The following is a 13,063-nucleotide window of genomic DNA, read 5'->3' as shown; positions in this document are numbered from 1 at the left end:
CAATAAATATTTTAAAATCACACCGTTACTAACACTAACAAAAGAAGTACCTGCTCTCTTACAATTACATGAATTTATTCATTGTTGCTTCTAAATGAATCTGAAGCAGTATTAACAGCCTGAATGCTACAGATTTCAAAAAAATGAGCAACAAGTAAAATGCTACATTAAGATGTTCACACGTTACCAAAATGACTGTGGACGTTTAGATAGATTTCAAAGGACAAATTTTTAACAGTCCAGTAGAGAACATTAATTTAGGAACACAAGTGGATCTATGTGCCTAATTGTTATTTCTTAATGTCAGTCAGAGGGTTCACATGGCCACTTCAAATCCTTGAAAAAGGTACCTTTGCTGCTCTGGATTTCAAAACAACGTTCAAGTTCCAGCCCAGGAACAGATGATCTCCAGCCAATAAATCCCTGGGTAGTCTTAGGTACTGGAGGAGATGGATTCACCTAGAATAAAAGTAACATATAGAATTCAATAATTAAAAGATTTTTGATTGTTATTTCTGTCATGTAACATCTTTTCTGCTCGAGTGGATGGAAATGAGAGCTTGTTAAAAATAGTGGTTTTAAATGCAATCCAATGAATTAATATCCTGAACACACACTGACATTAATGGAAAGAAATAATAACTTCAAAAGATTGCCTAGTTGAATGCAAGTTTGATTTATCACGCAGAATGACTTATAAGTTAAAAAGTCCTTAGGATAGTTTAGGTCCTATTCTATAGCAAGGCATAGGGGAAGACAGAAGTAAAATGGCCAAATTCCAGTGAAGTAACTTACTTTTATCTACCACTCTTTTTAATAATTCTTTTAGTGCCTCAATTGGTATGTATAACAGGAAATTAAAAAAAAAGTTATTAAGTAATATATGTTAGCATACTTTATATATATATATATATATATATAGTTTTGCTCAGTATGTTTCTAAGGGCTTTACTGGATTTACATAATTAGAAGAATTTAAGCTTCAGCTCTAACTTTTTTTCTTACAGAATAATAATAATATTTAAGCTCGTTAACATCTCTAAACAGGAAAAACAGCATTTTACACTTGATGCAATGCATTTGGTAGCAATGCAGCTATGAAATAGTAATTTTGTGGCCAAATGCTAAAGATATTACTGACTAAGCTGGCTTTTTCATCCAGAAGTACTTATCCATCCCACTTTTCTACTTTAAAAGATGGGTAAGCATCAAGTTAATCTGCAACTAATCTTGCTAAAAAGGAAACACACCAAAAGCCAAGAACCTCTGTTCACTGACTGCTGTGCTTACTTTGGCTGAATCTTCCCAATCGGGCATGTTATATCATTTTAGCATCTGGGGACTTAGTAGAGAAATACACAGCAAGAGAACAATGTTTCAGTTCTCTTGCCAGAGTTGCTTCACTTTGTTCTTTGGCCAAGATTAGAAAATGTTTATGATATTTAGGTGGAGCAGTTCCTCTGAAAAGATCATTTTTATGGCCAAATGTGCCACCCACTGAGCTGGATAATAGAGGAAACTATGTCCTACTTACAATCTGGGGGAAGGGACTATGAAGAACCAATTATTAATCTAACCTAGAGAGAACAGATATAATGACTGTTACCATGAAGGTAAATGTGCAGAAAGACACACAGTTCTGAAAAAGGACTTAAGAAACTTCAGTCTGAATGTGTAGAGGGTGACCTAAATCACACCAAAAAAAAAAAAAAAAAAGGATTCTGAGGTGAAATGGAAACTCTGATCCCTGGTTCAGTATGCACCAGGCTACATATGCTACTTTAGCAGCTGATAACTTGTGCGTGTGATTTCTAACACGCATCATTGTGCAGCAGAAGCAAACCTGACTGACAGAAATTGGATGCTTGAGACAAAACTGAAGAACAAGTAGCACTAATGGCAGAAACGCTGGCATTTAATTTCTCTGTCACACTCAACACTTATTTTTTATTTCAGTTTAATTTTGGTATAAGCTTTTATTACTTGCTCACTTTATCTTGCCACCATTGGAATCCTTTGAAAGAAAGTTCAACAAGTAGGAATTTTCAATCATCTCTTTTCTTCCCTTAATCTTCCAAGTAGAATAACCTTCCTTTTTGTTAGTGTGCTCTGCTTCCCCTTTTATATGTTCCTCTCCCCTTGTCATTGATTTAGCCTCCTATGTAGTTATTCAATTCAGTGGTGATTCTTACACTGTATATTTATAAATCAAACCAAGGTTCTCATTCCACTAATTTCTAACTGTGAGACAAAACATACATAAATCATACAATATAAAAGCAAATAGTTATGAATTGGCTCATTAGAACTTGACTTCTCCTGGCCAACCTAATTTGTGCCACTGAAGAGGACGGTGGCATCATCTCGGCCAAAAAGAATACTGCCTTACCTTACATAAAGCTAGAAAAATGGCTGCATCTTAACCAATAGTTAAAACAGAGAGATAAGGTTATGATAAGCCTTGAAGTAAGATATTTGAGCAATGAATGGTCAGCAATCATAAACAGCTCTGTGAACACTCTTCTGTAAGAAGCTGTACAGATGACTGTTCTGTTACTATATGCCACAAAGGAGAGTACGAGGGAGGGGCTTTACAGAAAGATTACATACAGTGAAAGCTCTGTGAACTAACAACCATATTCAAAGGGCAATCCCTTGTCTTAAATGAATGTTTTTAAAGCGTTGCTTGCGTTGCAAATACAATTTACTCTGACCTTTATTTAAAGGCCCACTGCTACAAGACAACTGATTTTTAGAGCTTGCATAGTTTCTGAAGACAGGTATTGCTGTACTACAATTATAAAATCTAATTTTCTAACCTTAATATATTTTTCCACGGGGGTCACAGGTCGAATCTGCAGATGTTCTGGAAGCTGTATCTTGGGCTTTGTTTTTTCTTTCTTTTCATCTTCAATCAACTGACATAAAAAGTATCATTAAAAAAAAAAAAAAGACTAGTATCAATACCATTTCCCTTATTGCAGCATTTGTACACCCTGTTCTTTCTACCTAAAACAGGACTACTTAATGTAGTTAAGAAGAGTGTAAGAAGAGATTGGACTGTGCTCTTAGTCACATGGTCTGAACTTTTGGGTAGACCTGTGCGGTGTCAAGAGTTGGACTTGATGATCCTTAAGGGTCCCTTCCAACTCAGGATATTCTATGATTCTATGATTCTAGTGCTTTGGAAATCACTGTAATGTACTTTTTGTTTTCAGAATGTGATATAATTCTGAATTTCAGATAACATGCAAAGTGATTCCAACTCTCTTGCACCACTGGTGCAAGACAGGCTAGAAAGATATCTTCTGTATCTTATATGACCACAAAACAAAGATTAATAAATGATAATTTCACATGTTCACCAACAGTAACAATGCATAGAGTTTGTCAGTCTTTCAGCTGTAGATCTATTAGCATTGTGCAAAGGTGGTATACGTGACACACTATGGTTATCACGGATGGATGTTGAAGCCTAAAGGACCAAATATTTTAAAGGTGTTAACTTGGTTGCCTATAGGAATTTTCAAAAAATCCCAGAAAAGTTTAAGTACTTATAGCTCCACGGTTAGTAAATTTATAGCCTTATTCAAGGGATGCATCAATCCTGTTCTTCAGCAATTAAATATTGTGATTGCAAAGGTAACATTATGTGATACTATATTCTAATATCTAAACATCATCGAGAATAGACATCTCTCCAAATATTTTAGTTTGCTGTAAACTTCTCCACTGAAAATTTAATTAGCTAGAACCTTTTCCCCTTGATTTTTAATCTACCATATGGATAGACAAAGGGGAAATATTTTCCTGTCAGTGTGCATCTAGTACTTGTTAGCACTATTGGGAGTCATGCTTCTCAAGAGAAATATATCAGAATGTGTATAGCATATAAATTACCACTTGCCATATTTTGTTCAGGGGAAAGCTGAAACTTTGAAACCATCTTAAAGGTACTGCATTTGTTAACTGTGAACCTAACTTAGGAAAGCATACTCATTACTTTTCTACACTTCTGTGCTCTCATCGTGTTGTGTCCAGATAAATTTGTGTGCAAATAAATTTCACGTGTTGCTTATATACCATTCAATTTTACCTCTGGAGGTGTTTTCAAGAATCCCCATTTGTGAGACCACTTTTTTGCAGCTTCTAGTTCGCTTTCAATGTATTTTTTCCTGAAATGGAAGAATATTTAAGACTTTGAAAGATACCTTTTAAAAGGTAACAAACAAAATAAACAAACAAACCCAACAACTGTTGTCAAAAAGCACAGCAATGGCATGAATCTTTAGTCCTCTGCCTCAAAATAGCAAGTTATTGTATGTGTTAACAATTCTCTGACTCAGGGATAATGGTAAATATTTTCCATGATGAAATGGAAATGAAAAACTATGCATGAAGGTACTTCTTCACAGGTTATATTTCCATTAGGAACTGGAGGAGGTCACGTTTGTTGTGACACCTTTTTAGAAAGGTGTGAGACATAAGCACCGATGTGCTTTCATACACCTGCTTTTAACTCCATTTGCTGATGAAACTTCTTGAAACTTTCCCATTTAGTGATTTCCCAATTAAGTGATGTCCCCACCGTGCCCCAGCCCTGCTCCCTGGTGCTCACGCTGAGGGACTGGGGCAGCTCTGGCTCCCCGGGGTCTGTTACTGCAGCTTCACCTCTCACACCTGAGGGGATGAAAACCCTTCGGCTTTCTGAGGGTATCAGGGATCTGAGCACACACAGTGTGGGGGACACCCAGCGTTACCACTTCGTGTGAAACACAAATATGAACAAATCCCTGCGCTGGCAAGGCAGAGCTTCCAGAGAGGCTGCCTTGCTGGGACGGGGCAGCAGGGGAGGCCTGGGACCGTTACCAGCAGTTGTCCACCGCTACGAAATTGCACGGCTGCCCCCCATCGCTGCGGCGCTGCGCCATGGGGCCGGGCCGGGCCGGGCCGTTGGGGCGTCGCCGTGTGGGGCCGGGACGCGCTCGTGCCGAGGGCGGGCGGGAAAAGCGCGGGCTCGGCACCGCCTGAGGTGGCTTCGTGACGCGCGGCTTGCAGGTGAAGGGCAGAAAATAAACACCCTGGGTTTCCTCGTCACCTTAAAGTCCCTCAGAAAAGCGAGTTTGACGTTGCTAGTGATTTATTTTTATTTTTATTTTTATTTATTTATTTTTTAATGTCGCTCAGCGCAGAAACATGTTTGAGCTGAGACGATGAAAAGTGTGTGAGGAGGTAGCGTGTGTCCGAGGAAGAAGAGGTGTTTTCTGAACCCGCAGTTCTGCTGAGCTGCGAGGGGGCTTTAAAATCCCGGCAGGGGACTTTGGTCACAAAACCTGTGGTATTTTTAATTGCAATAGATGTGAAAAATGGTTGGAAGGTGTGCCATTTTTTATTCCAAAGAGAGTTGGCTTGTTAACATGCCCAACACCTCATCTGTGTGTATGAGGGATACTTTCTGTTTTCTAGGCTTTTAACCTGCCATCTCTCGTCCTTTGGTGCTCTTGATGTGCACCTTGCTACACACGTTTGATTTTTGGTGGTTCTAGCAGGGAATAGCATAGGTCTTGTACTCTTTACAAATTACATGCTAAGAGTAGAAGATCTAAGAAAGATCCCAGTCCTCTTTATGGGTTATACAAGAAAACCTCTAAAAATATTTACAGCTTGTTAAAAGTTCACTGTGTTCCACTATATTAATATTTTTTGCTCTCCGTCAAATCTGAGGGGCTTTTATTTTCTTGCTGTTGCTTTATAAATCATGGTTCTTTGTACGTAGGGGTTTAAATAGTTCCCTGGCCCCTTCATGGGAACGGCTTTGTACTAACGCTGTGAATAGTTAGGGTAACTTACTGACACCAGTGGACAACTATTATCCGTATTATAAAATAACTGCAGAAAGATTTTGAGCTGAGCTCTGTGGTTTATAGGTAGTGTGTTTGAATGCTTAGTTGATAGTTTTTTTTGTTGGTGGTGGTGGTTTTTTTTTTTCTCCTGTAGAGCAAAATAACTGAACGTCTTAAATACTTGAATATGAGAAGTCTGTAAATACCTTTAGGAGCCATTTTAGACATACCAAGAACTTCTGTTTGAATAAGAGGAAAAAAACAATTTGTAATCCTAAAATAGTAATTAATACTGCTCTTCTGGGTTTCCAAAAATCATTAAACTATCAGCAAATTTAATATTTCACTTACATGCCATTTCTTGACTCTCTAATTGATAATTAGACTAGCAATTAGATCAGCTGGGTGTCCTATCACACCCATAAATGCTTACTCATTGTCCTATTTAATTAACTCCTGCTGCTTAGTCACATTTATCTCAGGAGCTCTCTTATTACAGTCTGGATGGTTTCCGTGAAAATAAGTAATTTGCTAATGAAAGCAATCAAAGTGATAGTTTACTATATGTCAGGATTTAAACTGTAGTAGCATTTGTCAAAAGAGAATGAAACTTATACTAATTATACTATTTTTTCAGATGGGGTGATGCAAATATGTGAATTGTTAGCTTTAGGTCTTATCAGGTTCTTATGAGCACAGGGCAACATTAAAACATAGGCAATGTGAACCAAGGAAGTGAAATAGGATTTTAATGAACTACTAACTATACAGAATGGCTTAGGGATACATGTCCAGTGAGATCCAAAGGCCATTTGCTGAAAGTCTGGGTCTTGTAGTTAAATACAGCAGCGTTTGTCAACATGTGGCAAATGGTGAAGCAGATAATAAATCACTGTAGACACGTGTTTAAATAGAATCAAGTCTAAAGACTTGGTGCCTTGTCTAAAGGCAAGCAATATTTGGATCTTCTAAGAACTAATGTGGCTATAATGCTAAATCCTAAGGCCATAAAAGCTAAAATCCTCCTACTACTGCTTATTCTGCTTCCAGTTAGAAACTACCCAGTTATTAGGTACTCAGTAGTGCTGCTGTTGATCAAGTGAATCTTCAAGAACTTACAACTTGTATGTAACAAAAAGTAGCAGATTGGCCTCTTGAATTTTAGATATTCTTTCACCTGCCATAAGGCACCACCCCACTGCTGTGGAATTCACATGTTTTGGTTTTGTTTTTACAGACCCTTTGCTCCCTTCTCACTGCAGGTGTGTGCTGTGTGTTGATAATGATGCAGCTTTGGCATGGTTGATACAAGTACAGGTGGTGCTGATCTGTGAAATATGTTAGAGAACCAAATAGATCCTGCAGTAAGAGAAGATCAGATTGCTGATATAATCTGTTATCAAGCAGTTGAGCATCCGCAATCAAAACAATAGATGGAATGGGGACAGGAGGAGTGATACATGAGCTGAAATGAACAGTTGAGTTAGGTGGACATCTTAAAACTGGGATGGTGGCTTTACTGGTGTCATTCATAGTCTTCAAGATGAATTAATTTCTGTTTTCTGGGAATTTTGTGTGTCTACCCTGACATGAAAATGTTAAGGCTTTTCATATTGCTTGTTCATAGAGAAATGTCCAAATTAACATACAATAACTTTTTGTGCTAATCTGGGAAATTGCTTGGAAGGAAAAAAGTTCTCCTTCAGGCTCTATGCAAGTATCTGCAAGTGTTGTTCATGAGCATCTCAACTTCCAATGAATGAGCAGAGGTTGATGATTCCAGATTATTCTTGTGCTCAAGTGCTGTAGATGCAGGTATAAAGTACATCATGCTTGACAGTACTCTAACCCAGCTGTTTTGTAACTTTTAGCTTCAGTTATGAAGTCAAACCTAGGTCATGTCCCCAGTTCGAGCATCATGTTATCAATTGCACAGATTTTATTGCACTTAACTATTCTTGCCAGTAGAGATAAGAGTCCTCTGCCTTTCATCAGAGAATGGGTAGGAAAATTAAAAAAAGAAAAAGTTTATTTTTTGTCGTAAATGGTGTTTTGAGTATTTTTATATTTGCTGCTACTAAGCCCATAAACATAAATTATTATTTTAAATTATCCAGCACAGAATTGCAATTAGATCTAAATCCTTGATCTCTTTACTAAGAGCTCTTCATTGTTCAGGTTGGAAGTATACCAGGAAAAAAAAAGTTCAGCTGAGAATCCTCTCTGAGACGTTTGGGATGGTGTAAAAAATCCATTGCTATTTCTCTATTTTGCTCCCCTGTGTACATGCAAGGAGAGTGCAGACAGAGGTGGCTTGAGAAACAGCAGCACGTAATGTGGTTTGGCAGGACAGTCCCAGAGGAACTCATCTGCTTGGCTCAGCTTAGAGGAGGTTTTAGCAAGGTAAGGACTGCCTGAACTTCTGGTAGGCCCAGGCCTGTAGCAACATAAACCTGCCTGGGAGATTCTTTCAATGCTGTCCTCTCCTCATGTTGTAACACTGTGCTTCATCAGCAGCAGCAACTGCCACAGTGCATGGGAAAGCAAAAATATAAATGATAAAGTAGGACTCTTTTCCCCCTTTATGTTCTGAAAGCTTACAAGATGAGAAGTACTCATCAGCAAATGAACCTTTGAATAGTGTACTTGTTTTCTGAACACTTTTCAAACTTGCAACTGTAAAGATCGAGTATAACAGAAGTATGTTTCTTATGAGGAGATGGGCATTATAGATGTAATTCTGCTTGGAAACAGCTGCAGCACAGGGGGCTTGGCAACTTCTATTGTATTGTGTTCTGCTGGCATAGATGTTGCTGTTGTGTTCTATCTGAGATGTTCCAACACTGCAATGTTATGCACGTGTTCATGATTTAGGAATTGTCTCAGGGCTGTGCCACTATCGTGTGTGACCAACAAGACCCACACGCTCCTGATGTGATGTGACTGTTGCTGTACATCTGGCGGCTCTGCGGGGGCAACTGTTAGTGCTCTGACTTGGCTGCTTGGCTGGAAAGTGCAAATACTCTACACAGATGGGAGATAAAGCAGTGAGGGAAAGGAGAATGTTAATGTCCCTAAGGAAACTCACAGTGGTGTATACCAGTCCATGTTCTCTGGTTTTATTTCTGAAGGCTTGCACTTCACACTATAAGCACTACCATTTTTGCATTTAAGAACCTGAAAAACATTTTCTTCTTCCAGGTACACACTAACCATCGATGCTTCTCTACTCTGAAGTGAAACCTCTGTAAATGAAGATGTTAGAAGCGTATGTATATCTATGTTTATGCTCTTCCATTGAAAATGCTTACCAAAAAAATCAATTAGCACTTTTGGGCAGTTCTGTACTTGTTGCTCCATGATACCATTTGCAATACTAAGTGTGGAAGCCTAACAGAGGAGATTTTAGAAACAACTTATGTCTTTTGCTAATATTTCTAAGTATTTCAGGTGTAGGAAGCTTGAGTGGTAAACTGTTAAAATTACTGTGATTTCTTTTAAACCAAATCCTATTGACATGATGGCTTCTGGCTTCACTCCAAAACCAAAACAAACAAAGAAAATAAACACACCAAAAAACAAACCCCAAATGAAAACAAGCAAACCCTTCTAAAGTGTGTACCATCAAGAATATGTTAATTGTAGTTCCTGGTTTACCATTTGAGAGGAATCCACGGCTGGGTTAGAACGGCTGGGTATTTTGTGGCCAAATTTAGAATGGTCAAGATCATGTTGTGGCTGTAATTATCCAACGACTTTTGAACAGTGTCCGGTGTCTCTATTTTCCCAGTAAAATGTTTTCTTTTCCATCTATAAAATGTCACTTTTACAGCTTTATGCAGATTTCTGTGCTTGAAAGGGATAAACAATCTTTACTGAATGTAGATACTTGTCAATAATTCCTCAGTTTCTGATTTTGAAAAGATTCATTGTTTTCTGTTTCAAAATAAAGATTTGCATGATACCTCTTTCCATTATCTTGGATGGAAACACCTTTATACTGTAGTTGTTGAAGTAAGTGTACACGCTCCCCAAATAAAAATATTTGCACTAGTGACATGGGGGGCTTTGTCATTTTCAAATTGGAGGACATATTTGCATTAAAATTCCTTCTTCATAGGCATTGCTCCTGGGCACTGCTCCACAGCTCCAATTGCAAGGGGCTTGCAGGATGCTGCCTGATTGCGGATTCAAAGATAGGGAACAAGACCACCACTTCCAGTCTCCTCATTGTAAACAGTTCTTGCAAATGCCCATGTGCAACATGTACCAGACTTCTCCCCCATTACGTGCTGGGGTACCTAGGCATATAACATGAATTAAAGGTTAAGTAAAAAAGACATAATTTGGAATTTTTTTGCATTCTATAAACTGAAATCAAACTCTTAATGGTCTTTGAAAGTATTTTTTTTCTCAATACAGTGCATGTTTCAAATCAGAAGAGCTGCCTTTTTTCTTTTCGCATGAAAGGCAGGGGGTCTAGGACATTTTAATAGCTTTCATATTCTACTCTGCAAATATATTATTGCAGCACAATAGTTTCTTTGCATGAGAATTGCTTAAATGATTCAAAATGGATTGAAAAATATATTTCAAGTTTTAATTTTATGCACAGAACATTAATGAGCAGTGCCCCTTAGAGACTTGCTGTCAGTTTAACATATTCACAATAATCTCAACACAGATGTTATTCCATCTAAATCCTTTTAGAGAGAAGAAACTAGTAATTTTTCCTTGGAGAACGTCAGAAAATATATTATTGTTGAAATTACATTTTGATCCCAGAATGCTATGTAAAATATCATTGCTAGGAAGAATAAGTAGCACATTGTTTCTGAAGTAAGATGCACGTAAAACTTCTTTGAGCCTTTTCTAAATTTTAGAATAAGTGAAATGTTGTTAGTCCCATGCAATTTTGCTTCCCTTGAGGGTGATTGTAGGTGATAATGGCTATGAGCATCTCATTGTGCTCTAATTTATGAGGGTATTTGGTTTTAGTTCAGATTTCTCTATTTGCAGCTATAATGTGATAAAGTTATTGCCTCTATTAGATGCATTTTTTCTGCTCTTCATCTGAGCACATGCATTAAAATACTTGCTAGGAAGAAAATATATACTTAGAACAACCTTTTTCTTGGAAACATTTGAAGTACACTTTCTGCTTTGTGTTCTTCAGTGTGCCATTGTTTTGCTTTTTGGTACACTCATGTTGTACTCTGGTTTTGTATATCTTGAAATATCTTTATATATATATTAGATGGGTCTTACTAGAGTATATGGCAGGTGAGTGTTCTAAGAATTCTTCCAGAACTGCATAAATACAAGAATAATTCTTAAAGTTGTTGATAGTGGAGTGCATACTACATTAGTTATATGCAAAGATAGTTGCTTAGAGTAAGTTCTCATTAGATTTCACAGAACTTTCACAGAAGTCTTGTGGAGGAGGAGGAGGATAAAATGTGAGAGTGCAGTTTGTCCATTGCAAAAAGCAGGAGAATTGCCAGTTGTAGTCAACACAGCATTCCAGCCTCTTTTTTGGGAAAGACCTGTAGCTCCTGCAGACATTTTGTGGGGGACTACTGACAGTAATAAAAGGTGCAGTTCATGACACATGAAGTAAGACCTCTGTTTCAAAGCTAAGGTCTGTTTTACGAGCCTTGATGCAGAAAATCATATGGGAGGGTGTCTTGCTGAAACTACAATGCAATGGAATACCCTTTATGCAAATGTATTTGTTTTGCAAAAGCAGATAGCTTGATGTGAAATAGCTGTTCATTTCTCCGCTTTGCTGTTAAGAATGCTAAAGGGAAAACAACTGTTAATATGATGATATAAAATAGCTGCAAAACTGTAAGCAAACAAGAGTCTCAGATAAAATCTCAGAGTACAACTGCTAAGTTTAAATAGAATATGTTTTATTTAAAGCTTAAAATTAACCCAAATCCAATTGAAATGTAAAGGTAATTCATATAATCTTACCACTAAATTTTTAAAATTACTAATGCATTTTTTATTGATTGAGCTTGTAAATATAAAATTTTGACATACATTTAAATGTTAATTGAAACTTGTTCTAGATACACAAATATAAAATATTTTATGTTTTTAAAGAACAAGGAATAATGTATATTCCATACCCTTGTAGCAGATTGTTTTCAGCATGCATTAATGACATTAAAAGTGCATATGACTTGCTTTAGGTTCACTAAATTATAGCAGTTGATAAATTTGCCTTTATTGTTCACACTACTTGATCTTTTGTTTTTATAAATTTTTAAGTGTGTGGTTGTAAATATTGCACAATATTTGTACATCTTAGATGATGTACAATGAATGAACGAAGAACTCCTGGAAACAGGAAATATTTCTAATCAAATCTGAAGATACTCTTTTCAGAGGGAGTCTATCAAAATTGTGAATTATTACTCTTGATCTAGGTAAAACGATCCAGAAGAGCATGGGTTGAAAATATCAAACTTAACATATTAAACATATGTTTAATTTAAGTCTTGCTTTAAAAGTTGCATTACTTGTTAACTTATATGAACTAAAGTTCCTAGAGAAATTGGTAGATTAATACTGACTTATTTCTATAGCAAGAAGTCCATTTTCTGTACCAAGAAGTTATTTTGGGAATATAAACCAAACTGTATTAAAACTCCCCTGGAAAATGGTCAATCCTCCCTGTGGTGAGAGGTCTTGCCAGAGACAAGGGTAATGTCTAATGCTAAGAAGACACTAAATTTTTTGCACCGTTTTGGTCCTAGATATCAAAAGGTGATTTGCTCTGTGCCTTCCCATTAGCCCACAGAGATTTCCCGTCTCGTGGTAAAAATTCATTCTCCCACCAGCAGCCATAACTCCAGCAGCTCTGCATGGTCCACTTGCTCAGGTCTTCCATGTTTTCCCCACTAAGCACTGAAGCTATGTCTGCATCTCTCTGCTACTAAGTCTGAAAGGATCTTACTGCTTCTAATAATGGATGGAAGCTTGGAAGGAGAGATGCATGCTCAAAGAGATAACAATTATCCTTTGTTTACTATGTGCTTTTAAGCCTTGCTATCCAGACCAAATTTAATCTTGTAGCAAAATGTTTCCATGAAAAGCATGGTGATTTTATATATTATTACTCAAGAAAATGAAATTTCCTAAGTATGTGGAAATGGCCACGTATGTCTCAAAAAATGCTGCTATGTTTCTGCGTTTTAGAAAGCAGTGGC

General features: G+C 37.2%; 1 protein-coding gene and 1 long non-coding RNA gene across 3 annotated transcripts in view; one reads left to right on the top strand and one right to left on the bottom strand.

The window, feature by feature from the left end:
- Nucleotides 1–303: 303 nt before the first annotated feature.
- Nucleotides 304–4,931, bottom strand: CIMIP1 (ciliary microtubule inner protein 1). The gene is made up of 4 exons (XM_021276459.4): nt 4,870–4,931; nt 4,097–4,175; nt 2,820–2,918; nt 304–459 (listed from the first exon to the last, which is right to left on the bottom strand). Exons 1-4 carry the CDS (start codon nt 4,929–4,931, stop codon nt 304–306), a joined length of 396 nt encoding a protein of 131 aa, XP_021132134.3.
- A 1,417-nt stretch (nt 4,932–6,348) lies between these two features.
- Nucleotides 6,349–13,063, top strand: part of LOC106019012 (uncharacterized) — a 41,850-nt gene continuing 35,135 nt past the window's right edge. For both annotated transcript variants that reach the window (XR_002404880.3, XR_001193498.5), the window contains exons 1-3: nt 6,349–7,320; nt 8,137–8,246; nt 9,045–9,111. This is a non-coding gene — a long non-coding RNA (uncharacterized lncRNA). The remainder of the gene's footprint in view (nt 7,321–8,136; nt 8,247–9,044; nt 9,112–13,063) is intronic.

This window comes from Anas platyrhynchos, chromosome 21, assembly GCF_047663525.1.
Source record: "Anas platyrhynchos isolate ZD024472 breed Pekin duck chromosome 21, IASCAAS_PekinDuck_T2T, whole genome shotgun sequence".
Taxonomy (NCBI): Eukaryota; Metazoa; Chordata; class Aves; order Anseriformes; family Anatidae; genus Anas; species Anas platyrhynchos.
Note: the sequence above shows the minus strand (reverse complement) of the source record. Positions and strands in the feature narration are given on the sequence as shown.